General features: G+C 42.1%; 3 protein-coding genes across 4 annotated transcripts; 1 reads left to right on the forward strand and 2 right to left on the reverse strand.

Annotated features, from left to right (window-relative positions):
* Positions 1–207: 207 nt before the first annotated feature.
* fer1l6 (fer-1 like family member 6) lies at positions 208–13,683 on the forward strand. The gene is given in 44 exon segments (XM_049729074.2): positions 208–713; positions 1,115–1,220; positions 1,750–1,804; positions 1,873–2,004; positions 2,111–2,173; positions 2,244–2,322; positions 2,663–2,819; positions 2,930–3,116; positions 3,259–3,360; positions 3,662–3,752; positions 3,824–3,938; positions 4,010–4,247; positions 4,321–4,429; positions 4,857–5,061; positions 5,192–5,312; positions 5,390–5,490; positions 5,563–5,665; positions 5,807–5,926; positions 5,998–6,150; positions 6,223–6,394; positions 6,663–6,787; positions 6,866–7,000; positions 7,547–7,700; positions 7,703–7,881; positions 7,978–8,040; positions 8,290–8,388; positions 8,476–8,683; positions 8,876–8,997; positions 9,086–9,205; positions 9,349–9,394; positions 9,818–9,862; positions 10,043–10,152; positions 10,226–10,354; positions 10,429–10,563; positions 10,626–10,753; positions 10,827–10,997; positions 11,200–11,354; positions 11,427–11,572; positions 11,705–11,970; positions 12,044–12,164; positions 12,336–12,456; positions 12,524–12,681; positions 12,789–12,889; positions 13,111–13,683. Coding segments are annotated over 44 exon segments (5,700 nt in total). The 5' UTR covers positions 208–640; the 3' UTR covers positions 13,292–13,683.
* Positions 13,546–18,062, reverse strand: si:ch211-67e16.4 (uncharacterized). Its single transcript, XM_068651513.1, has 10 exons — positions 17,914–18,062; positions 17,008–17,457; positions 16,760–16,894; positions 16,455–16,681; positions 15,917–16,039; positions 15,271–15,361; positions 15,020–15,204; positions 14,863–14,949; positions 14,701–14,776; positions 13,546–14,272 (listed from the first exon to the last, which is right to left on the reverse strand). The coding sequence occupies exons 2-10, from the start codon at positions 17,432–17,434 to the stop codon at positions 14,139–14,141; spliced, it is 1,485 nt and encodes a 494-aa protein (XP_068507614.1). The 5' UTR covers positions 17,435–17,457; positions 17,914–18,062; the 3' UTR covers positions 13,546–14,138.
* LOC125974158 (golgin subfamily A member 6-like protein 24) lies at positions 18,013–24,802 on the reverse strand. Of its 2 annotated transcripts, XM_049729079.2 has the most exons (22): positions 24,374–24,802; positions 24,145–24,263; positions 23,794–23,925; positions 23,594–23,716; positions 23,319–23,472; positions 23,148–23,254; positions 22,713–22,926; positions 22,527–22,652; positions 22,264–22,419; positions 21,954–22,079; positions 21,670–21,744; positions 21,476–21,534; positions 21,334–21,397; positions 21,009–21,252; positions 20,841–20,948; positions 20,334–20,535; positions 20,141–20,267; positions 19,391–19,776; positions 19,105–19,298; positions 18,867–19,039; positions 18,590–18,806; positions 18,013–18,519 (listed from the first exon to the last, which is right to left on the reverse strand). In XM_049729079.2, the coding sequence occupies exons 2-22, from the start codon at positions 24,241–24,243 to the stop codon at positions 18,348–18,350; spliced, it is 3,258 nt and encodes a 1,085-aa protein (XP_049585036.1). In that variant the 5' UTR covers positions 24,244–24,263; positions 24,374–24,802; the 3' UTR covers positions 18,013–18,347. The 2 variants fall into 2 exon arrangements, with proteins under 2 accessions (XP_049585036.1, XP_049585034.1); XM_049729077.2 differs by having other exon boundaries at positions 24,145–24,802.
* Positions 24,803–24,827: the final 25 nt, after the last annotated feature.

The following is a 24,827-nucleotide window of genomic DNA, read 5'->3' on the forward strand; positions in this document are numbered from 1 at the left end:
ATATTTGTTCTTAGTTTCCAACTATAAAACTGGAATTAATCTCAGAAGAGCACAGACAACAATCCTAATCTGGATTAGAATGTCGTCAATGAGATGCCTTCATTATTCCGTGAAAGAATATGGGGAAACATCTTTTATTGTTAACCCAAAGAATATAATTGATTATTTATTTATTTATGTTTTTATTTATAGCAGTCCTTTACATAGAGAGATCTTTTTCATGATCCTCAAAATAGAGACTGGTGAAAGTTTTCGGCAATTTGAATATCAAACTTGACCCCCCACAACCCCTAACCCGCACAAGCTAGGAATTGCACATAAAATGCATAATTAGTCCTGCTTTGTTTAATCTTGCTGCTGGAGATGGGAATTTAAAAGTAGGCACCCAAACTGGTATCCTTGTAGACCTCCAATTATCTGCTATTGATTAAATCTAAAGGTCTAGATACAATCTATGAGGGACCCATAAAAATTGGCCTTTGCAATGAAACAAATGTTCTCTTTTAATTGACACACTCAGAAAGGTTTTATAGTTTGAGTGTATCTTTGTAAAGCAGCATTTGCATTCAATTGTTCAAGTGTACAGAAATTGGTTCTAATAGTAATTTGTTGTCTTCGTGTGAGCAGAAAGGCGAAGCTGATGTTTGGACTTAAAGGGAAGAAAAAGAAGAAGGCCCAATCTGACTTGGTGCTGGCAAACAAGGCAGCTCTGGGTAAGTCTTCACACACATTAAATGTAAATAAAACTGTGCTAACATTCACCACTTTGTGCAGCTAACCTTTGTCAAACAGTCACATGTCACTTATGACAGATCAATTCTATTTTAAGTGACATAGGAACTCCAAGTTTCTACACTAACTAACTTGTCTCCCCCCCCCCCTTTTTTTTTTAACAATTGTCGTTGGACTTGACAGTTCATCAATGTCAAGGTGGCGGCCAAGTTGGCAAAACAAACTCTGATCAAAAAGCATTAAACTTTGGGTCGTTGTCATTTGTCTGTCTGAAAACTATACAGAATAAATGTGTCAGCTTATATATATATTTACTGTATACATGAATGTACATCTATTGTCTATTTTTATTTTTAGTATTGTACTTTTTTTGTTTGACTAGACAGTGAAGGGGAGGTCAGTTCGGAAGCATCTCAGTTGTTGGAGGAAAAAAGCGATGAGGATCAACATGGAGCCATCAGAACCAGAATTATGCCCAACACAAAAAGGTTATTTTTCAAGTTTTGTACAAAATTTCTCTACAATAATTTGTTACCCATGTCAAGGAGCTGCCATTTTGACACTTGTTGACTTAATGACACAACAGATGCTCAGGGCTCAGGTAATGACCAATCAAATATTTTCCGAGTTTGGTCATGTGACATTTAAAAACTCAGCCATGATTGGTTGTTACCTGAGCCCTCAGTCTCAAGGGGCAGCCATTTTTAATTGACAGCAAAAATGGCTGCCCCTCGAGACGCCTAAAAATGTCTGGATTTTGCGCTTAATTTATATTCCACAAATGCAATATTATTGTGTTTAGACTTAGTGAAGCAATATCCAACATATTTTTATAAGGAAAGGTTTTGAGTTGACCTCCACCTGCCTTTTTATATTTTACTCTACTACGGTAGTTTTCTATTCATGTATGTATTTTGTTAAATATTGTTGTACTTTTTACACAATATATAATCACATGCTTTGCTAGTTGTTCAATATTGCTGCCCATTGTTCTTCTAATGCACTGACTTTATTTAGGTCCAAACTCAAAACATGTATTCAAGACAGTGAGGAGAAGCCACAGAGCTTCCAGGTAAAGACAACACACACATTTGTGTTATTGTGGTTGAATATACTGTATGCGGATTTTTGTCTGTGCAGATTGCTATTAACATCACGGAGGCCAAGCAGCTTGTGGGTGAAAACATCGACCCTAGTGTTATAATTGAGATTGGCGATGAAAAGAAACAGACAACAGTCAAAGAGGGAACCAACGCTCCTTTTTACAATGAGGTAGCGAAAAAAAACAAATGACAAAACAACACAGCATTTTAATAACAATGAGCATACCAACCAAGCATAAGTTGAAACTACATCATTCCTCCGTTTTTTCTTTCAGTATTTTGTATTTGACTTCTTTGCCCACAAAGAGATCTTCTTTGACAAAGTCATCAGGCTGACGGTGAGTTCAAATGGGTCCAATAAAAGTGTAGATGTTTAAACACCTCATTGTTTCCTTTTGGATCTGCAAGGTGATGCATTCCAAGATGCTTAGGAGTTTCTGCATCGGCTCATTTAAGCTGGATGTGTGGACAGTCTACAAACAACCAGGTGAACATTATGCAGATTTTTCATCTTATCATTTTTATCATCAGTCTTATCACCTATTACCCCAAAACTGTTTTCATAGCAAAAATTTGATCGATTAATTTCTTAAATCATTATTTGAAGTTATTGTCTTCTATTATTCTATATATATCACAATACTATCTGCGGAAAGAAAATATGATTTTGTTTCTTTCATCATTTTTCAAAAGTCTTATTCAATTTGTCTCACTTTAATATGCTTTTCTTTCATTGTTAACAAGTAGACTTTTCCCCCAATTATTACTTAATCTTCGATTTGCTGAGGATTTGTGTTTTATATTCTTTTTGATTTTTTCCATTTGAGGTCACCAATTCATCAACAAGTGGGCAATGCTGACAGTCCCCGGTGACATTAGCACGGGTTGCAAAGGTTACGTCAAGTGTGACATTAGTGTCTCTGCAAAGGGAGATGCCATGCAGCCCGGGATTAAAGCCAGTGATTCCGAGGAGCAAATAGAAAAGTACGTAAACACATTTTATTTCTTCTTTTGTCTTGCGTAGGCCAAATTACCTCTTAATATGCAGATGACACTGTTATTTTTTCACTGTGTATTCCAAATACCTTTCCCAGAAACCTCTTGATACCAGAAGGATTCCCATCGGAACGACCCTGGGCTCGTTTTTCTGTGAGGGTGTATCGAGCCGAAGGTCTTCCACGCAACAACTCAAGTATCATGGCCAATGTCACCAAGGCTTTTATTGGAGACAACACAGCGCTCATTGACCCGTTTGTTGTTGTTAGCTTCTTCAAACAAATGGTGGGTAACATCGATTATGTGCAGATAGAGGTTATTGTGGTTTATAAAAAATATAAAAAATAAAAAAAGTCAAGTGAAACTGTATTGTGCATTGATAAAACTAACTATAATAGTGAATAATTTTCTTCATCTCACCTTTAAGGGTCGCACCACCACACAGAAGTCCAATGCAGATCCAGTGTGGAATGAACAGATTGTCTTCACTGAGATGTTTCCTCCTCTGTGCCAGAGGATGAAGATCCAGGTTATATTTTGGAATTTGAACAGTGGACTCTGCATTTGGTTCAATGGTTAGGTTGGAAAAATGGGTTGATGGTCAAACTGTTTCAACCCTCAAACAAATCAATTCAATGGTTTCCAATTTTAGGCCAGATGGTTTGATGTCTGAGCAAATCAGTTTAGTAGTTGAGTAATTATGTCCCTGGATTGAACAATTCAGAATAACGATTAATTGAGCGACTCAGTTGAGTAGTTGCTTCAACTTAAAGGTTAAAGGTCCTTACGTCCACTGTACATGTTCTTATCCAGAACTTGTTTCCTCATAGGTTTGGGATGAAGGAAGCGTGAGTGACGTTGCCATAGGAACCCACTACTTTGACCTGAGGCGAATCTCCAACGAGCAAGATGGCGACAGAGGTAAGGCGGAGATGTGTTTAGTCATGCACATGTCGGAACTTTATGCTGAAAGAGAATTCTTCTTTCTACAGGCTTTTTACCAACTTTTGGTCCCGCATGGATAAACTTGTATGGCTCCGTCAGGAACTCTCTGGGTGATGACACTGCCGAGCTTAACGAGGGCATTGGACAGGGTGTCGCTTATCGGTTTGTTAAGAATATACTTGATTAGTAAAATAAAGCAACAACCAACCAAGTATATAAATTCCTGCCCCCAGGGGACGTGTCTTTGTCGAGCTGACGGTGGAAATCCTATCAGGCGGGATGGGCCCAGAGTCCAAAGTTGCTCGGATGGTGAAACCTGTAAAGGATGCTAAGGCGGTAAAGGCTGGAGGGAAGGACAGTAAGACCCCAGCAGGTGGAGGAGTAGGAGGGGGAGGATCTGGAGGAGGTGCAGGCGATGACGACAAAGGGAAAGCAGCGGCGGAGGTTCTTCCTGTGGAATGTCCAGCGACAGTAAGAGCACCATTCCTGACAGCAACTTGAAAGGAGGTAGCAGATGATTAAGGATGTGTGGTTTGTGTTTTAGATCGATTCTGAGAACAAAGAGCATTTCTTGCTCTTCGGGGCCTTATTTGAAGCCACCATGATTGACAGAAAGATTGGAGACAAGCCTGTAACTTTTGAGTTCTCCCTGGGTAGGTATAGGTCCTAAATCAGAGATGGGCAACTTAAATGTTGGTGGGAGTACTATGTGTATTGTATTTTCCGGTGTAAAAATTACTATTCAAGTTGGCACAAAACTGCTAAACAGCACACTCAAAAGTCAACTCACTCAAAAAGTTAATATTATTGAAGTACAAAGTTCGTCTCCATACCTTTCTAAATTCATAGAAAATGATTAGGCTTACTCACATTGCAATATCGGGCAGTGTAAGCGCAACAAAGCCATTTGTCTGCCATCTACTGGTGAATGGTGATATTACAACTTGAAACTGCATTTGAGATTGTGTGTGGCCAGGTTGTGATATTTGCTTTAGAAATTTAGCTATTATTATATCGTGTATATGTGGTTGAAATAGTCTCAAACATTTGGTTTCATTGTAGCTATTATTTGTTACCAAGGTAATTGCGGTAACATACAAGAGCCTGTGAGCCAGACCGGTCTGAGTGGCCCAAGTCCTACCCTCAGCCGCAGGAGACAGCCACTGGACCTCCCAGATAGGACCTCCCCTTCCTCCCCACTGTTACCCAAAGAATCTCAAGACCCCAGCAGGATCTCTAAGTCCACCACACGTCCCCAGAAACCGCTCCCTGTCGAAGGAAACAGGTGAATTCTGTAATGAGGGAACAAACCTAATTCAGAGAGTATATATTTATATTTATTTCAGTCCTTTTTCTTTTGTCAAAATATTATTTTTTAAAATGTCTGTTCATATGTGTGTGTTTATAAACCATAGGTACTATATGCATTTGCCTCTGGAGAAACAGAAGCCGTGCATCAATGTGTTGAGTCAATGGGAGGACAGAACGTATCGGCTATACAACTCCAACATGCTGGAGAACATAGCAGCCTTGTTTGTACGTATGCAAACACGAACAAGCACATAAACATTGCACTACTATTAAGTCAGATTAAATTTAACATCTACTTACAGGAGGAAGGCGTGACTGAGGCAGCTGAACTCCACAGGAAGTTGTATCCCGGGGCCGAGCAGACACTAAAAACAACCGTCAAAGATTTTTGCATAGATGCCAGGTATCCAAATCCATCAGTGTGATGTGAAGAGAGCCTCATTAACCTTTAAATGTTATTTTAAATTATTTGCAGGCGTTTCATAGCAGCAGCAGAGGCCGAGTTGAAGGCTCAGTTAAAGTCCAATTACCTGACGCAGCTGGACAAGAAACGCCTCTCGATGTGCAAACAAGAACTGGTAGGAGAACGCAAAATACTCACTAAAAAATAGCCACGCCTGTATTAAAATTAACGCAAGAATGGCGTCTTTAAGGTCAAACATGACAGTACTGCAGTGTTTTTTGAACCTTAAGCTTCAAGTCTTCTATCTATGTTGCAGGAAAGTATGGTTGGAGATGCTCAGTCTCTAGTAGAGAGGAAGAGGAAGTCAGGCAGCATGAAAGAAGTACTCCAGGATGCAACAAAACTCACACAGAAACTACGCTTCCTAGTGGAGGAGGTACACCATGCATGATTCACATTTTCAAACCAGGTGTTATGTTAACAACCAACCTGTGACATCACATGCAGCCTCAACACACCGTCCCAGACATCTTTGTGTGGTTGTTGAGCAACAACAAGCGCGTCGCATACGCTCGGCTCCCGGCCAGAGATGTCGTCTTCTGCAGCAATCGGGAAGCTCGAGGTGTTCACTGTGGAAAGATCATAACGCTCTTCCTCAAGGTAAGAAAGCTCAAACACAGCATCAAAAAATCTTTGTAAAAACCAATGACGTTCATGTTTGTATGTACGCAGCCGCCAGGGAAGCGTGTGACGGGTTTTTCGGTGCAGGCCAAAGTAGATGTGTATTTGTGGTTTGGATCTTGCGTGGACTCTGTTCACATGCTGGATGAGCTGCCAAAAGGCTTCAACGCTGTCACAGGGGGTGTTGACACTAACAGTCCCCCAACTCACCTGACATGTACAGGTAAGCATGACCACTCCTTTGTTTTATCACACTGGTTATGTATCTAGGAAAGTTAACTTGCATCTCCATTTCAAGAATTTCATAATTTATTGTAGACCAGTCGGTGCTACGATTCTATCAGTGGGTCCTCGGTTTAGAACGTAATCCAAAAAACAGCAGTTAAAATCCAGACCTATGTTATGGTCATTCTTAGTGTACAGTATTTGCCTTGTTTTGCCTCTTTGGTGTTCCTTCACATGCGAGTGTGTTGATATGTTTCTGTATGCAGAGCAGCATCAGTTCCAGTTAAGGTGTCACATGTATCAAGCGCGCGGGTTGATTGCAGCCGACAACTCGGGCCTTTCTGACCCCTTTGCTCGGGTCACGTACCTGTCACACAGCCAGACCACCAATGTAAATACAGTCATAGAAATGATTACCTACCTTATTTTTGGAGTCAGCGTACTTGAGTTTATTTATTCTGTGCATCAGGTGATCAATCAGACTCTCAGCCCCACCTGGAATCAGTGCTTGCAGATGAGTCACATCGTGCTCAGTGGAGATCTTCAATACATCCAGGAGGAACCGCCGAGACTCGTCGTTGAAGTGTATGATGACGACGCACTGGTAAAATAGATAAACAGCAGATATATACTGATAATGAGTGTAACAAAAAATGATATGAATTGGAAAATTGGTTTTGATTTAGGGGTGAGTGCATTAAATCGAACCAAATTGTTTAAGATTTAGCAAAATATGCATGGAATCATGACAAGAAACCACACATATTGTAAAATGACAACTAGTTTACAAAAGCAGTCACTCTTGCCAATTTAGGTGCTTGATTGTTCGATTTAGCAACTTTTCTGACCACTGTAGCTCTTTTTTTTTTTTTTTTTTTAGGTCTGGAGGCATTTTTATTTATCATTTAGTTGTAACAGTGGATTATGTTTTGTCACTTTAATATACGTAGCTCCAAGTTGACAAATGTAAAGCAAAAAAGTTAACAAAAGATGTACGGCACTTTTTTTTTTTTTATATTATGGCATCGATTGAGCATATATTTTGTTGCAAATTTTTTTGTGGTCTCCTCAAGTTATAAATTGCAGACACCAGTGTATTTGGGGATCCCACTTCGATAACCACTGGGATTTTCACAAATGTCATGTGCAGGGCAAGGCGGAGTATTTAGGGTCCACAGTGACTTTGCCTGAGGTCCGCCTTTTCTCAGAATCCTACACGCCACCTACGCTGCAATACAGCCCGCTACACTTCGCCAGCCAATCAGGAGGAGAGCTTCTGGCCGCCTTCGAACTGGTGCAGGTCAGCTGATGCGCCTCTTGCTGTTGTCTCTCCACATAGTTTGAACATGAGTAGAAAGCAAGTGGTCTATGTTGTAGATTGCCATGTCTGGAGAGCTGAGTCTGCCTCCCTTAAAGGAACAGGAAGGCGGCATCTACGAGGTGCCTGAAAACATTAGACCTGTTCTCAGTACATACAGACTAGAGGTGTGTGGGTTTCCTCCCAAAAAATGCTCTATGGATAATATCATCTCAATATTGTTACATTCCATTGTCTTACGTATCAACTTATTTGTCCACCAGGTGTTATTTTGGGGTCTACGAGAGCTTAAGAAGGTTCAGTTACTGTCTGTTGATCGCCCTCAGGTACGTATTGATGATCTATTTTAATATATCTAGGGATACAGTTCAATATATCATTTTATCCTTTTTATACGGTGCGGTATAGATTTACATTTTCAATGTATTCAAAGATGATATTATAGTTTAAATCAGGGGTGGGTTGGGCGACCACTTTGGCAGGTGGTGTAAATATGTCTTCTACTCCACTTTTAAAAAGGACATTTAATAAGAGCACATATTATATTATATTCATATAAATATTTATTTTTATAGGTGTTCATAGAATGCGCTGGAAAAACATTGCGTTCTTCCGTCATTCAACGATACAAGTCCAACCCCAACTTCACCACCCTGGTTGACACCATTGAGCTGGTCTGTCCTTCTTGGTTCCATGAGATTAATTTCTGCAGAGAAACAATTTCCACAATGAAATAATTAATATTTGTTCTCCTCTTGTAGGAGTTACCAGAGAACGAGCACCTCCACCCGCCGCTCAGCATCACCGTTGTCGACTGGAGGGCTTTTGGTCGCAGCACGCTGGTTGGAAACCACGTCATCAACAACCTGATGACCTTTAAATACATTGCTCCCCAAGCCCCACCTGCCTCCGCACAAGTGCACGCACCACCTGCAGTCATGTTCACCCCAGAACCACAAAAAGCTGAGGGTAATGTTACATATGGAAACACGAGTTGTTGTTGTTGTTTTTTTTTAATAAAAGTTTTGTGTTTTAGTAATTATTACCGTACTTAATAGATTTATTTATTCGATTTACATTCACTTAATTTTTTTATGATCTGTCATTTTTTTCATGTTTTAGATACTCCGTATATTTTCTCAGATTTTTGTTATCCAACAGAATCTTTGCAGCATGCTCCAGGGACTAGTTCCACAGTTTCGTCTACAACTCCCGACGTTCTTATCACAGTTGAGGAGCCGACCCCCGAAAAGACAGAAAAGGCAGAACCCAGAAGGAAAAAGGTGACTCAGTTGAACACATAATTACTTTATCATGGCTTGTTTATTTATGTTGACATAAATTCTATTTTTGTTTTTGTATGAAATGCAGGAGAGCCACAAAAAGAGCACCCATCGCTCCTCCAAGCGCAGAAGGCGGACCATCGCAGACGAGTCAGCAGAGTGTGTCATTGACTGGTGGTCCAAATATTATGCGTCTGTAGAGAAACAGGTATTATGAACCCCTGTGTATTCGCTGTTTGTGAATATACCTGTTCACATATCTGATGTGCTGACATAATCTTTTGGGGGGAGGGCTATTCAAGGTGTCACTAAATCCTCAAACTCAAATAAATTGTTTTGTTGTCATTACAGACCAAACAAACAGAAGGATCTCCGTTCCCACAAATCTTTGAAAAAGGTAAGAACATCTTTGGGCTAAGGTTCCATTTTCAAGGCCGAAATAACGGTCCGGTTGGTCTGTGTGAGAATGTTTATCAAAGGTTTCTCGAAAAGCAGGCAAGCAAGCAAGCCTTATTTCTATATTCAGGGGATGTAGATCGACTCAGAACACCTCTTTTCAAATAGAGTGGGCTACTGGTAAAGTTTAAATTCAGAGCAGTAATACAAAACTGACGATTAAAAGAAGCAGCTAGCTTTATGAAAGGCAGGTGTGCCACAGGGATCTGTCTTAGGGCTCCTTTTAAAATAATGTACTCTACAGTTCTTGGTTATAAAGTTTTTCTTTGTTCAAATGAAGGTACAAAACAGAATAGTATAAAACTGATAGTAGGTTTACCCAGCCACCTGCCTCATACCCACAGAGCATTGTTGTGTATTACAGCCTTGCCGTACCACAGCTTGCTCAACGATGGAATAGACTCTTTAGGTAAGGACGAACGTAGAAATAAGAGCGTGTAGATACTTAGTCGTAGTTCATTTAGGCTCTTAGATTGGATTGTGGTGTGGTTCTGATCAGGGATGGCTGTGTTGCCCCAGGGAGGAACCGTGTTTTATTTATTTTCCTACCCCCTATCTCAAAATTCTACGTGTTTTTTTGTCCTGTCAGTGAACAGCTCATCGGATGGTAACAAGAAAAAGAAACAAAAGGGAAAAGGAACATCAGAGCAAAACCTAAACTGTAGTCTCAGTCTGCCTACCAAACTGGCCACGCTTCAGGTACTTAAAAACGCATAAGGCTTAAAGAATGTCTTTGACCTAACCTTAAACCTCATAACCCCGGACTCTGTAGCTTTACAGCAAGGAGCTGGAGGTAGAGTTCGGACCCTTTGACGACTGGGTCAACACATACGAACTGTTCCGCGGAAAGGCCAGTGAGGAAGAGGGGTCGACAGAGGAGAGGTTCGTTGGCAAGTTCAAGGTGAGATGATCGTGACAAATTAATGTCACCATTGGATTTGTTCTACTCCACAACGTGAATTTCCCTTTCTATAGGGGCGCTTCTGCTTGTATAAGCTCACTGAAGATGAGGAAGGAGAGTGGGAGGAAGACGATGGACATCTCAGAGTCAACAGAGGGATTCCGCAGAACACCCCAGTTCAAGTCCTCATTCGTGTTTACGTTGTCTCTGTAAGTTGTTTTGTTCTGATCTTTTTATTGTCTTGATCTTCACCATCATGCTCTCCCTGAAGGCATCAAATCTGCACCCAGCCGACCCGGACGGAAAGGCAGACCCTTACGTCGTCCTTCAACTTGGCAAGAATGAAATCAAAGATCGTGAGAACTACATCCCTAAACAGCTGAACCCCGTCTTTGGAAGGTTGTCGTCTAGCCACTTTGACTGTTTTGTTGTCAAAGGCACTCACAGGTTGATTTGTTCTGCATTGTTCCAGATCATTTGAGATGCAGGCGACATTTCCTCAGGAGTCTCTGCTGTCGGTGCTCATCTATGACTATGACTTGGTGGGAGGGGATGACCTGATAGGGGAGACCAGGATCGACCTGGAGAACCGCTTCTACAGTCGACACAGAGCCACCTGCGGACTTCCAACCGAGTATAGTCTGTGAGTAATAACGATTGTATCAGAGCATTCCAGTTAGGTTCAGCTTGGCTGCTTTATGGCTCCTCGTTTTTACAAAACCATATAATTGATGAGTGGCAGTTTTTTGATACATGGAAGTCGGCGTTGCAGCACATAGTAAAAAGAACGATGTTCAGTTTGACTTGACGCTATTGAACATCCCACCTGCACCTGTGTCCCTCAGCGAAGGTTACAACGCCTGGAGAGACTGTCTGAAACCATCCGAGCTGCTGTCAAAGCTATGCCGAGAAAACAACGTGGACGGCCCTCACTTCAGACCAGGACGCATCATCGTGGCTGACCAAATCTTCACCGGCAAGACGCTCTTCATGCATGAAGGTACGCATCCAGCTTGTTCGTACTGAGGATGACACAGAGGAAAATCCTGATGCGTGTGTGCATACGTATCAGATGAAGAACCTGTCGAGTCCTATGAGCACTTGTCTCTGAAGATTCTGCATCGTTGGGCCGAGATCCCGACCGTTGGGTGCAAGCTGGTACCGGAACACATTGAGACCAGAACGCTGTTTCACAAGGCTCGGCCCGGAATGGATCAGGTACAATTAAGTGTATAATCATCGGAGGAACTGAAGTATCCGACTAAGGAAGTGTTGTCTTTCTGCATAGACAGGAGAACAAGGCGTGCTGTTGTTAATTTGATTGCATTTACATGGATTTTGTGCATGCAGGGTCAGGTCCAGATGTGGGTGGACATTTTTCCCATGGACCTGCCTCATCCCGGTCCCGCAGTGGATATTTCCCCTCGCAAACCCAAAGGGTGAGACCGGCTCCTGAATGGCACTTTAAAGCAAAGCATGACTGTTTTTTTGAACAGGATGTGAATGCGTGGTTGCAGGTATGAGCTGCGCGTCATCATCTGGAACACGGAGGATGTCATTCTGGAGGACAGCAACTTTCTGACTGGTCAGAAGTCCAGTGATATTTATATCAAAGGGTAATATTCGGAGTATTATTTTACCCTTTCACGTTGGCATGTCACTACAGTGAGGTATTCTTCTTTTCTGTAGTTGGCTGAAAGGTATGGAGGACGACCGCCAGGAGACTGACGTCCATTACAATTCTCTGACAGGGGAAGGAAACTTCAACTGGCGTTTTGTTTTCCCCTTCAGCTACTTGCCGGCTGAGAAGGTGATGTTTGAAACGCTTGCCTGTAAAAAGTTTGTGTTTTATTTTCGCCCCGTTTCAGGTTGCTGTTGTGCATCATAGTTTGGTTTGAAATCAACAAGACAAGAGTTCATTCAAAATTATTTCTCTTTTTGTCTATTTTCCTCATGATGATGTGTACTTTTCTTTTTATAGGTAGTGGTGGTGAAGAAGCGAGACAACATCTTCTCCCTTGACAAAACTGAACAGAAACTGCCCGCCATCCTAAGTCTTCAGGTGTGGGATTTTGAAACGCTCTCCTCCGACGACTTCCTCGGTAGGTCACAGCATGGCGACGTAAAAAACTGTTGTCATTTAACCCATGCTTGCATACGCGTGCTCAGGCACGGTGGAGTTAGACCTCCACGGTTTTCCGCGCGGAGCAAAAACAGCCAAATCGTGTAAAATGGACATCTTCACGGATGGGACAGAGAGGATCTCCATCTTCCAACAGAAGAGGTCCAGAGGCTGGTGGCCTTTCACCAAGTCTGGAGAATTGACGGTATGCTAATCTCACCATTTTGGACCTTGGACCAGGAGACCTCTGAGGAACTGGCAAATTCATTCAAGTCTAATAGAATTGACTGGTTTTCCCCGAAACCTCACTAGGGGAAAGTGGAGGCAGAGTTTCACCTAGTGACATCTGAAGAGGCTGAGAAGAACCCAGTGGGGCGAGCCCGCAAGGAACCAGAACCGCTGCCCAAACCCAAGTAATACCTAATACCAGCCAGTTTTAGACCTCTTTTTACCCTAACTAAACGAAAATATCAATAAGTACTTAGGATTGAACGTTTGAAAATACAAATATGTCTGTGGGAGTCAATAATTATTTTATAGATCGAATTTGGCACTTCTGGACATTTGACAGTGATCATGATGTATTGGAATACCCCTTGACATAATCTTATATTTCTTCTGTGCCGCTTCCCAGCCGTCCCGATACCTCTTTTTCATGGTTCGTCAACCCCTTCAAGTGTTTCTTCCACCTGGTGTGGAGGAACTATAAGAAGTACATCATCATCGCTTTGCTGCTACTCATCACAGTGCTCTTCCTGGCCCTGTTGTTCTACACACTACCTGGCGCCATATCCCAAAAGATAGTCAATGGGTAATGTACACGTGGCAAATGAAAATGTTTTTAAACTTTAAATTTAACTGAAGATCACATTAATAGAAATGTATTGCCCCCTACACAGAGAAAAAAAAATTAGCAGGTTTTTGAGAATCCACTTTTGTTTAAATTATGTATTAATGTTTTATTGTTAGAATAAAATGTTTACTATTTGTGGGGGTAAACACTATCTTTTCGGTTATCACAAAAGATCATAATTAATCAAGAAATATTTTGACAAAAAACACACGCAAGTTCCTTGTACACAGTATATTTTAATTGGAACAAGTCCACGTCATACACAAAACAGCTAATATGTTAAATCTATACACAGGTGGGTTGGTTTTCTGAACATTTAATCCATTTTGATTAATCTAGTTTACAATGTGTGCAGCAGATAACACGAACAATACACTGAGGTGCGACATGCTCGCTAAAGCACAGATGTCAAACTCAAACGTTGGCCCGCGATGGCAAATGATGTATACTTACCACGTTGATTGCTAAAAAGAAAATTGTCTTTATTTTTTGTTCTTATGTTGAAATATTGGCGGAATTCTTTTACCAACCTACATTTTTAAATAAATTGAAAAATATTGAAAAAGAAAACCGTTTTTACCGAAAAATACAACAGTAAGTAATTATTACTTGACATTTTAAATTCAACTCTAACGCCAATCCCGAGACCAGTTCTCTTTGTGAAGACTTGTGTTCAGTGCAACAAGAAACAAACAATGGTAGCTCGGTCTTGATTCTCAGGTGTTGACGTTAGCGTCCGTCAGAGACGTGCTCTGCTGCAATATGTTAACCTGCGGGTAGGAGGCCGATGAATGCTTCGACGGGATCAACTAGTGCTGATCGACCTGCGCGGCCATATTAGGGCCCCTCGGGCAACGCGGGGAGGAGGACGACGGGGCGACGAATGGGAAGTTTGTGACTGCGAAGCTTGTGACTACGTTATTGCGAGGACTGGAAGTGGGTGCTGAAAAGAGAACACAAAGATTATAGAAGTTGAACTTTCTGGATTAACCTAGTTACCTTTACAGGCGAATATAATTAGGCTTTGCACACAAGTTGAGTTTGATGTGGCCTATATGAATCATTAAATCATTCTGGGGTCTAATTAAGATTTAAAACAAAAATAGCAGTTGTGCACAATAACAACAATGATTAAATAGTCTTAGAACCACAACAGATCTGTCCGCTCATCCGTATCGAGACGGTTCACATCGCAAAATGTACGTAACTAGAGGCAAAAATTTGTGCGGAATCTGGTTTCCACATGGAACATATTGGATAAGGTACACAAGAAGTTTAACTGCATGGGGCGACCAGTTCCCCTTTTCCCCGATGTCAACTGGACTAGGCTCCAGCACCCCCACTTGTAGAAAAGCTCTAAACTCATCTTACCACAAGATACTTTGTGTTGCTGAGGACCACTGACAGGGAAACCATCCTGGGAAAGAGCCACTGCGCCACCTTGAGTCTGGAAAAGAGCACATTCTTTATGGGAAGGAGGCAAGTATGCAAGATGCACTCTTATACTGAAGGGTGGAGGTCATCACCACCCACCTGAACCTGGTTGAGACAAGCCTGCAGTTTCCGCTTTGCCCTCCATTTGGCCACCCTCAGTCTGGTCTTTTCTCGCCGCTCCCGTACCTAAAGGTAAAAAAATCACCTCAGTGATATCCAACCGCATGTTGCAAAAGTCTCGTGGTATTTCACTCACCAGATCAGCCAGCAGAGGCTGAGGCAGTGTTTTTTCCAGCTCTCGCCGTCGATTGAGACTTCGCCGCCGTAGCTCGTTGCGCCGCAGTTTGTACTCTTCGTACAAACTTAAGTCCCGCACCATCTGGCGTGGAGCACCCGGTGGCAGCGGGGCATTGGCGGGGAAAGCTGTCTGAGGCATGGCAACTAGCAGATGCCCAAATATGACGCGTCAACAAGGAATTGACATGCTATCTTACAGAAGGTACTCACAGGAAGAGCTTGGTCCAGCTGAGCTGAAACCCGAGGAACATTTTCTCTGGCCGGCCTGAAGTCCTGACCAATGTGCGCCAGACATCGGAACCTGAAGACAAGAACAACATCGCAACAGCAAAGCTCTTAAGGCAAGACCACTGCTGGGAAGCGATGCAACCTTGTAATTTACTAGTCGTCCTAAAACGTACTGAAACATTTTGGCAGAGCGCTGTGTACAACCAGTATGGATTAACAAATTAATCAATTCATCCATATATGCTTTGCATTATAAGGCACACTGTGGTTTTTTGAGTAAATTTTAAGTTTTTAAGTGCGCCTAATAGTGCGGAAAACACGGTACACCAATGAAAGAAATCCCGCTTCCTACTAATGTAGCAAGGAGGAGGCTTTAACGCAGTAATGATACCTATCAAAACTAATTTGATCACTCGTTGGATGCCACTGACATTGCCACAAGTGACGAATGGGGATTAGAGGAGTGAGTCCAGGCGCAACAAAAAAGCTTTTTCCCTCCACAATTCCTCATGGATTTGATGTATCGCCGCTATCACTTGTTCTCAATACAAGTTGGACTGTTACTGCATATGGATAGCTCATTTGCAGCAAAAATGAATGGGTCCTTCCGTAAAGTGCAAACTCTCACCTCTGGCTGGACCAGGTGGCCTCGGTTCATCTGACTGTCCAGCATTAAGCACGTCATGACTTCCTGCTCCTCCTCTGGTTCCTCCTTGATACAGATCACCTGCTGATCCTCTTCCACCTTCACCTGCAACAAAACAAAGCAAATGCAGGTCACTACTAAGGTCAAGGCCAGAAACAATATTTCTTTGAGGAGCAGTTTTGCTGATCAATGACTTCAGGAGCAACTTTATAATTTTGAGGGGCAAATTTTTGCAGGTGGATCCCAATGTTATGGATAGAAAAATAGCAGGGCGGTGAAGACAATTATTGTCCATGAATAAATCATCCAATCAGCAATCTGATTTATTTGAGTGCTGAGTCTTAATTTTGATGTTTGAGATCTGATTAATTTAATGCTTTCTTTATTATGGTTGCAAAGGCTAATTTCCATCATTATTGCTTTCCATTGAATGTCAGCAATAAACTGGCGATATTTCCGAAACAAGGTATCATATTTGAATATATAATGTGTCTAATTATTTTTTGTTACATGCTATCACCTGTGTTGTGGAGATGGCCAAGGTTGACCTCTCAACTTGTGGTGGGCCATGAGGAGATGGAGGGCTGGTGGCAGAATGCTGGCCAGCGTCAGAAGTTGGGAAAGGAGGCAAGGTCACTGCAGCATCGGTGGCGTCCAAGCTTGGATGCATGGTGACATTCCAGCTGCCCTCCTGGCCTCCACCGCCAGTGCTCAGAGGAACATCTTGGTCCATGTGACACAGCAGAGCTGCACACACACAAACTGATGTTCAAAATGCTGCTCAAGGTAAGAGTGTGCTGATGCTGACTTAAAGATCTGCCTAACCGGAACTCTCCAGGCATTCTGTGCTCATGGGGAGCGAGACCGCCAACACGCAGTCGGTTGGTTCAGAACTAACCACTTGCACATCTGGTTGACTGCATGATCTGATGTAACGCTGATTCGTGCACTGTGGAGATTCTGTGAGCAAAACAATAGAGATAAGGGATTAATTAAGACATGAGCATAGAAAAGTTGTTTTTGTTTCCTTAACAGGTCCTTTCTAATCCGTATTAGGTCCTCTAAGGACTTACCTCTGTTGCTTAATGGCAGATCATCAGCTGTGGAATTCTGAGAGGAGCACGAAGGTGACGCTCCTGCAGAGGAGCCACCTGCCTGTGCCGAAGTGCATTTGGGCTGATAGCTTCGTACCAGCGAGGTGCTGGAAGCTCGGTGTTGCAGCTCCTCCTCAACGCCCTGCCTGTAATACTTTAGTTTCAACTCTGTGTAGCGCAACTTGGCTCGGACATTGTCATTCTCCTTCTCCTTTTCTGCCTTCTCTCTCTGCAGCGTCAACACGTCGCGCTTCATGAGTGCCAGCTGTGCCTTCAGCTCCTCAAATTTCACTCCCACTACCTTCAGCATCTCGGCCAAGACCGTCTCCACGGCTCCGTTCACCGCCTGCTCCACCACGGTGCCCATCTGGCCTCGTATCAGAGAGACAGCAATGCTGACATCCATCTCAGCGCACCGTTGAATTTGACCTGTGGAGACAGGTTTGTCATGGTAAACTCTGGTACTCCTACCTGCACATAACTCGCAGCAAAAGACATTGGACTATAAATTAAAATTAACCTATGCTAGTGTATACAATCCAATGTATTCAGTGGGCTGCATAAACGTCTACACAACAAAAAACATTTAGAATTACAAAACATTAAATAAATAAATAAATAAATAAATAAATAAATACACAAACGGCATGCACGTCTACTCGATCGCAAACATGTATTCCGTTTTGGTCCAAGTGAACACTTAAAACACTCGATTAATACGTGGCCCGTACAACCCAAATGAGTTTATGTACCTTTAAAACAAACATGACATTCGTGGCTAATGACACGGAAAACAGTGCTTGCGTTTTTAAAAACGCATACAAAATGATTTCATAAGCACATGACAGTCAAAATACGATACATAATTAAACATTCTCAACGTACCTTTATGACAACGATCAATTTTACCGGCGCGACAGATTATTCCCAGCAGCCAGAGCCAAAAAAAAAAAAAAGCAAAACAAAATAATTTCTGTCTCCGTGTATGAGAGGATTTCGTTTATTCTTCTTCTTGGCTTAAGACAGCTTTACGCATAAAACAAATAATGCGATACTGTCACCTAGTGGACATGGTGGGGTTTCACAACAACAGACTGAACATAACTTGACCCCTAGGTTTTGTTAGTGCTGAATAACATATTTTAGAATGTACTATATTAATTTTTTTATTAACTCCACTATTCAAAACATCAGTGATACAGGGCAGGAGATCCGCCTCACAGTTCTGAAGTTTTGCTGCATCGGCTTGGTCCTCTTCGGGCCCTGCACTGGTTTTGCTTTTTCACCGTCCAATTTAGGTTACTTCTGATGCAGCAGTTTTAAGAGTTTATGGCCTCATAAACCTTAGTAGACTTTAGGTCCAGCAGCCTTAACAAAGTAAAATAGGAGTAGACCCACGGCCTGGAGATAGCCTGGGTGTGTGCCATCCCCTCTGCCTCCAGCAGTAGAGCCCTTTTGAAGGCCATCTGCCTCTCCAACAGCGCCATCTGCCTGTATGGAGAAGAAAGTATTCACAAAACATGACAATATTAACAAGAAGACAACACTGCGCTGTATTTACGCGGAGAGTTGGTCCGCCTGCACCCTGGACTCTTCTTTGACCCTCAAAGCTTGTTCTTCGCTTATTTGGTGCTCTTCCTCTGTGGTCCTTCTCTCTTCCTCCTCCTGCTCCTTCATAGCGAGGTACTCATCTCTCTCACTCTCGTTCAGCTCCTGTAGGAGTTTGCACACCTCCTCCTGCCTCTTCTGTTTCTCGAGGTGCAGATGTTCCACTTCCGCTACAGTAATATAATAACTTAGTATTAATATTATTAGATGTCATAGAAGTAGTTTTTCACCTTTCCTCCTCCTCGCCTCCTCCTCCCTCATCTTCTGCAGTCGCTCTATCTGTCGCCTCCTCTCCTCTTGCCGCCTCATCGCCATCTCACGTGCCGTCTGCTCCCGCTTAGCTCTCTCCTTCTCCTCCTGCTCACGTTTCCTCGTCACCTCTTCTTCTGCGAGCTTCCTCATTCTACGGTTGGAGAAACAAAGTGGCAATAGAAAGCGTTAGAACACAACCTGAAGGTTCTTTCTTACCTGAGATGTTCAGCTCTTCTTCTCCGGTCTTCCTCCAGTTCGTTCTTTATGTTCTCCTTCGCCCTCTTTCTTTCCTCCTGCAGCTGCATTCTTTCTTCCTCCTCCTGTTCCATTCTCCTCCTCTCTGCTTCCTGCCTTCTTATCTCAGCTCGCTCAGCGTGATGACGGGTCACTTCCTCGTTGCTTCTGGAGGTCTAAAGCCATGCATTAATGTTCAATAGGTAAACAGATTTTTTCCCGATGAAGACTATTGTATGATAGATCTTATATTGTGTTCTTCACCAACCTCAGTCTTCACCAGTTTTAACATCAGCTGTTCCTCGGTTACCATGATGGTGGAACACGACGATAGTTGACCTTGAGAGGATGTGAGGACCCTCATGTCAGCCGAGAGACCCTCGGAGGAAGACCTCAGAGAGCTCCTTCCATTGAGGCCCAAGGACACAGAAGGAGACATTTGGAATCCAACTGAATGAACACTGCCGTCAGTGCTGTTTTTGTCATCAGCGGAAAGGCGCTCGTGGTTTTCTTTTATGGAGGTATCAGCTTTTGGTTTTTCGTCAAAGTGTCTGGGGGGCTTTAGGTAAAAGCCTTCGTCTGTTTCCTGTTTAGCTCCCACCTCATTCTCCAGACCATCACTGAGTTGTTTATGAGAGGGAACATTAAGACCATCTGCAAATGGGATAAAAAAAACATGAACATTTCAATATTCTAAACCACTCTTTTCACTCTTCCTTCCTTCGTGGAATTTTAGGAAGTTCCTATAGAGTATGAGTCTACCTGGAGTTCCACAGGGAAGTGTTTTAGGTCCATTCAGTTTCACCACTACATTTTCAAAATAATTATGGCTGCTTTTATAAACGTACGAGGAAGTTTGAGTTAGTTTTCATTTCTTCAAAAGCATTTTTGCTTTTATTTTATTTCATTAACAAAATGTTTTCTCAACTTCAATTTTAATAACTTCATTAGTTTTCCTTAACTATAATAATCGTGACCTGTTCCAAAAACATTTATATTGCATGTGATATTCTGTTACCATGCTGTGATATTCTGTTGTGATTTGGCTTCGTTCTTCCGATCAACTCTTCCATCCTTCCTTTCTCTCCTTTTTCCTTCGTCCTCCTCTCACTGTTCTCTCTTTCTTTGACCCTTCTCTTCTTTTTCTAAAAATAAATCACGTGATCGGCAAAACAATAACCAAACCGACAGTGATCCACAAGATTCCTCACCCCAGATGTTACTGCAGAATGCTTTTGGGTCTCTGTTGCATTTTTCTTTGCCTGATTGTCATCCGTGCGGATTTTAGTCCGATGAGCATTAGTGTCTTCTTTCTTCTGCTTTCTCACAATTCCAACTTTGTTCTTTCTGGATAGCATCTGCCCTTCTTCTTGTGACTTGACAGTTTTCCGTGTAGGGTTCACAAGCGAAACCCTAGGTTTGAATAAGCACCGTTAATGGTTAAAAAATGTACACAAAGGAAGGATTTCTGTAAGTTTTTGTTTGCAAGTTGGTCTACAAACAAGTGCTCGGTTTTTGAAAGAGCCCAGGCTTCCACGCAATGCAGTTTATTACAATACAAGCTTATTAGTAAAATGCATTTCACAACAGTTGCTGATGTGGGGTCCCAAGTCACCTGAAATGTTAAAGGCTAAAAAAAAAAAATGGCTAAATGCACAAAAGCTTTAGTGGAAAACAATGATGGTTCTTTGAACACAGTGTCCATGCTTTCATCTCACCCCGCAGCTTCCTTTGTGATGTTAGTCTCTACGTCCTTCTGCAGTCCAACCGCAGTTTCCTGCCCCAGTGGTTTTCTAGTTGCAATACCCTGCTGGATGGAGGTGGTACTGCCAAGGCAAAGTCATAAATGTTTCAGCATCGTTCCATGTTGGCCTTAAAATTTATACCTGAGTCCAGATTCTTGTGTGGGAGCTGTGTCGTTCCCAAGCTGGTCGGTCCGTCCTGAACTGGCTTTTGGCAGATGTACAGCGACCTCCTCGTGCTCTGCTGTGCAGCCTCCTGCAGGATTTTCAATCTGTTTCCTTGGTGACAATTTCTCAACTTTGTTTTGAACATCTTCATCTTGTTTGTCTTCCCACCGCGTTTCCTCCATTGGATCTGCTCTCTTTGTATTTTCATTTGTTGTAACCACTAAAACAAAAAGGAGTGACTTTTGATATTTTTGGGGGAAAAAATGACAATAAATGGATAACCGATATATGAATGGATTACCTAAATTAGCAGGGCTGCTGGGTGGTCTTAGGTCAGACTCTGAAGATTTGCAAAGATCCAAACACTGGTTTAACAACAACATATTGTTTGGATGCCATATATGCCAAATGAACAAAATTGTAAATGAGTAGGAAAAACTCACAGTTGTGTCGTATTGAACATCGCCAGAAAGTATATTTGAGCTGAGCTCCTCATCTTCTTCTACAATGAGGAAGTAAAACATTTAAATTGATGTTTGTAAAAGATGTCACTGCCACCGACTGGTCTTTCCATCCATCCTGTGGTAGCCATTGTGTGCCAGGGGTGTGTCTTTGTGTGTGTATCGTACATACGTACCTGCGTGTGTGTGTTCATGATGCAGCACCATGACGAAGGGTAACGTCTCGCCATCTGCAGACAAAACCTGGAAAGCTGTGAAGGGCAAACTGCAGGATTATCTGATGTTGACTTTTCCCACCTCAATAATACCTCAAGGAAGATGTTCTTTATTAGCACAACTTCTTGGAAAGCTTTTTAGTTATTATTACTAAAATGTTCTCAGTCTTAGCTTATTTTCGGCACTTAATGTATTTCGACACAAATCACAAAATTGACTTTACAGGTCTTAGTCATTTACTCACCTTTGTGTTCTGTGTCATTGTCGTCACCAAGAACTTGGTGCTGGTAGTTGTCATAGAGTGACAGTTGGATAATTTCCCCGTCAGGGCCAAGAATCACACACCCAGCGGCTTGGCCTTTCTGCCAATCTGACAACAGGCCACAATATTAGGCACGCATGCACAATTTAATGACCTCTGAGTAATTCTAGTTACTGTATGTAATGTTTTGCTATGTTATGTTATGTTATGTTATGTTATGTTATGCTATGCTATGCTATGCTATGCTATGCTATGCTATGCTATGCTATGCTATGCTATGCTACATCTGTACCTCTTAGCTCCAGTGGTAGAACTCCCCTGACCACACTCCTCTTAGAGTCGCTGGAGTAACAGGAATCGTGGAGATCGGGTACTCGGTTATGTGTAAAGGCTGAAGAGCTCTGCCTGCCTGGACCTCTGCATCCTGAAGCACACCTAGAGACTCCCACTGGCAGAGGTAGAGAGGACAGAGCAAAGCACAAAATAGATTGGAATTACAGTGTAAACACAGAAAAGACACAAATAATAATGAAATTATGTTTCATTTTGATGCACCATGTGCCAGGCCCAGGAGAACCTCTGATGATTTCTTCAACTGTTGCCCATGCTGCAACATCTCCTCACAGAATTCTTTCGCAGTTTTGACCCTTCTTCTTGCTTTCCTTTTACACTTCATCTTCTCTGTATGGATGAATAACACAATCTTACGCAAGTGAAAACACCATTATGATAATTTCTCACCGTATTTTTTAACAGGGAGTAACAGAGGAAGAAACAAGGGATGATGATGGCAATCCTCCGGACATGCTTGGGGGTGAAATTCGACCCATCTCGGTTCTGTTCGGACTTCTTGCCGAGTCCGTGTCCCACTGGCATGCCCCATTGTGTTGTCTTCTCCAGGAGGTAGGCATTGCTTGTGATGAACTTTAGCAATGTTGGAACCTTCTGGTTGTACCTGAAACAGCCAAGTCAAACCCAAGTGGTGGGGTTTATCTTTTAAATGCACTAATACACTGAACCAGAACATATTTAGATGTTGCTCTGCTGAACATTGGTACTGCTGGAGAACTGTTAGTTTCCATTTAACATGTGTTAAATCTTCTTTAAAATCAATACTATTCTTGCTATAACCATAACCTATAGCAAAATAAATATAATAAATATATCTTGGATCACCTGAAATTCTTCTAGTTCTTCGAGGGTTATGTGGTCTATACAGGTCTGCAGATCAAGGACCAGATCCAACTGGACCCTTCGGTCACTGCCCTGTTTTTCATTCTGATCTGCAGACAAGTTCAATTTGAAGGTACAACCAGATACAGATGATTGAAACACTTTGTGTTTTACCTTTAGGTGGATTCTCCAGACGGGAGTTGTTTTTTCCAGGGTCACCAAGCAACTCCGTATGGTGGTGTGCTCGTGTGTCATGAAGATGGCAAACACTTGCATGACGGATGTTTGGAAGTGGAGGTAAGGTAGGCGCGGCAAATCTGGAGGTCAACTAGATCAGAGACATAAACAGTGCAAATGTAGCCATAATCTGCAGTTTAATGCAATCAGCAAAATCTAATATGTATCACACAAATATTTATTATATTCTCCCGAGTGGTCATTTCATTTACCCGACCATTCTGTTGCTGACCCAAAAGGCGAGCGTCTGAGCTGTGGTCCACTTCCTGCCGTGTGACCCGCCTCCTCCTGCCTGACACCTCTGACCCATGTTCAGTTTCTAGCGTAACCAAGTCCTGAAGACACAGGAGATCAAACTTTTGGTTCTGCACTCGTAAAGATGAAGAACTTTTTATTTAGTGCTCATTCTTACTCGTGAGTACAGAACAAGAGGGCCTCGGCGAGTGCTATATGTCTTCGGGATTGTTGACACTTCACTCCCTAGTAGGCTTCCGCTGTTGGTCAGATGCAGGAGAACATCATGGGATTTCCAGATATAGTAGTCCTATATCAGGGTCATATATTTTAATGACATATTTAGGGATTGAAGTAGTAGAAAAGGCACAATATGAAAAGCATTACTTTGTATTCTATTTGCTAAAAACAAGGAAAGGAAATAATGTGAATAAGGTCAGATCAAGCAAGAATTAAGGAAATGACACAAAGTGAAAGTCAATGCAACCTCTTTGTCTCTAACGCTAACATATCAAGCAAAATTTAACACCTGTGGCGTGTAGCAGACATCCAGTCGGCCATTATCGCCTGTACTCTCCGTGAAGACTCGAGCGTACCCCCGACTCAGCGGCGATAGAGACAAATCCATGGTGTTAATTCCTATCTCGTCTAAAAAAGCATTTATTAAATGAGCATATATTCCAGGGTCAATGGTGTCATGGATCTGGTGGAATTCCTAAAGGTGGGAAAGTTTGTTAAGAAAAATAGAATGGACGTACCTGCTACCTCCTAAGTTTGGGTTAGAGCATGAATGTATGCTTGTTGCTAGGATGTATGATTCACTACTTTGTGTTACCGTTGCCCCCAGCTTTAGCTGCTTGGATTAACATATGCACACACACACACACACGTACACGCGCACACACACACACAACTTTTGTATGAAGTATTCCCAGAATTACAAATTTATTTTAATATTATTTATATTATTATTTAATTTTAATGAGCCCCATACTGTTGTCTATTTTGTGTATTGTGAGTGGAGTTCCACAGGACAATGTTTTAGGTTAATTCATTTTCTGTGAAGTTTGATTTCTCCTCACCACTTAATCAATCAATCCATCAATCAGTCAATCGATCATTCATTCAATCAATCAAGGACAACCAAGGCCGTGCCATTAAAAAATGTAACAAATTCTGTTCATGCTGATTATCGATTGGTCCTTAAATTGA

This window comes from Syngnathus scovelli, chromosome 8 (genome assembly GCF_024217435.2).
Source record: "Syngnathus scovelli strain Florida chromosome 8, RoL_Ssco_1.2, whole genome shotgun sequence".
NCBI classification, from domain to species: Eukaryota; Metazoa; Chordata; class Actinopteri; order Syngnathiformes; family Syngnathidae; genus Syngnathus; species Syngnathus scovelli.

Excerpts from the sequence above, each read along its gene's own strand:
- si:ch211-67e16.4 (XM_068651513.1), bottom strand. The coding sequence starts at position 17,434 with ATGGATGTCAGCATTGCTGTCTCTCTGATACGAGGCCAGATGGGCACC. Across the intron at positions 16,040-16,454 it reads TGGCCATCTCCACAACACAG|GTGAAGGTGGAAGAGGATCA; the intron begins GTGATAGCATGT and ends GTTTTGTTGCAG. Across the intron at positions 15,205-15,270 it reads AGCTGGACCAAGCTCTTCCT|TTGCCATGCCTCAGACAGCT; the intron begins GTGAGTACCTTC and ends GGCATCTGCTAG.
- LOC125974158 (XM_049729079.2), bottom strand. The coding sequence starts at position 24,243 with ATGGATTTGTCTCTATCGCCGCTGAGTCGGGGGTACGCTCGAGTCTTC. Across the intron at positions 23,717-23,793 it reads CTCTTGTTCTGTACTCACGA|GACTTGGTTACGCTAGAAAC; the intron begins GTAAGAATGAGC and ends CTGTGTCTTCAG. Across the intron at positions 20,949-21,008 it reads ACACAAGAATCTGGACTCAG|TACCACCTCCATCCAGCAGG; the intron begins GTATAAATTTTA and ends TTGCCTTGGCAG.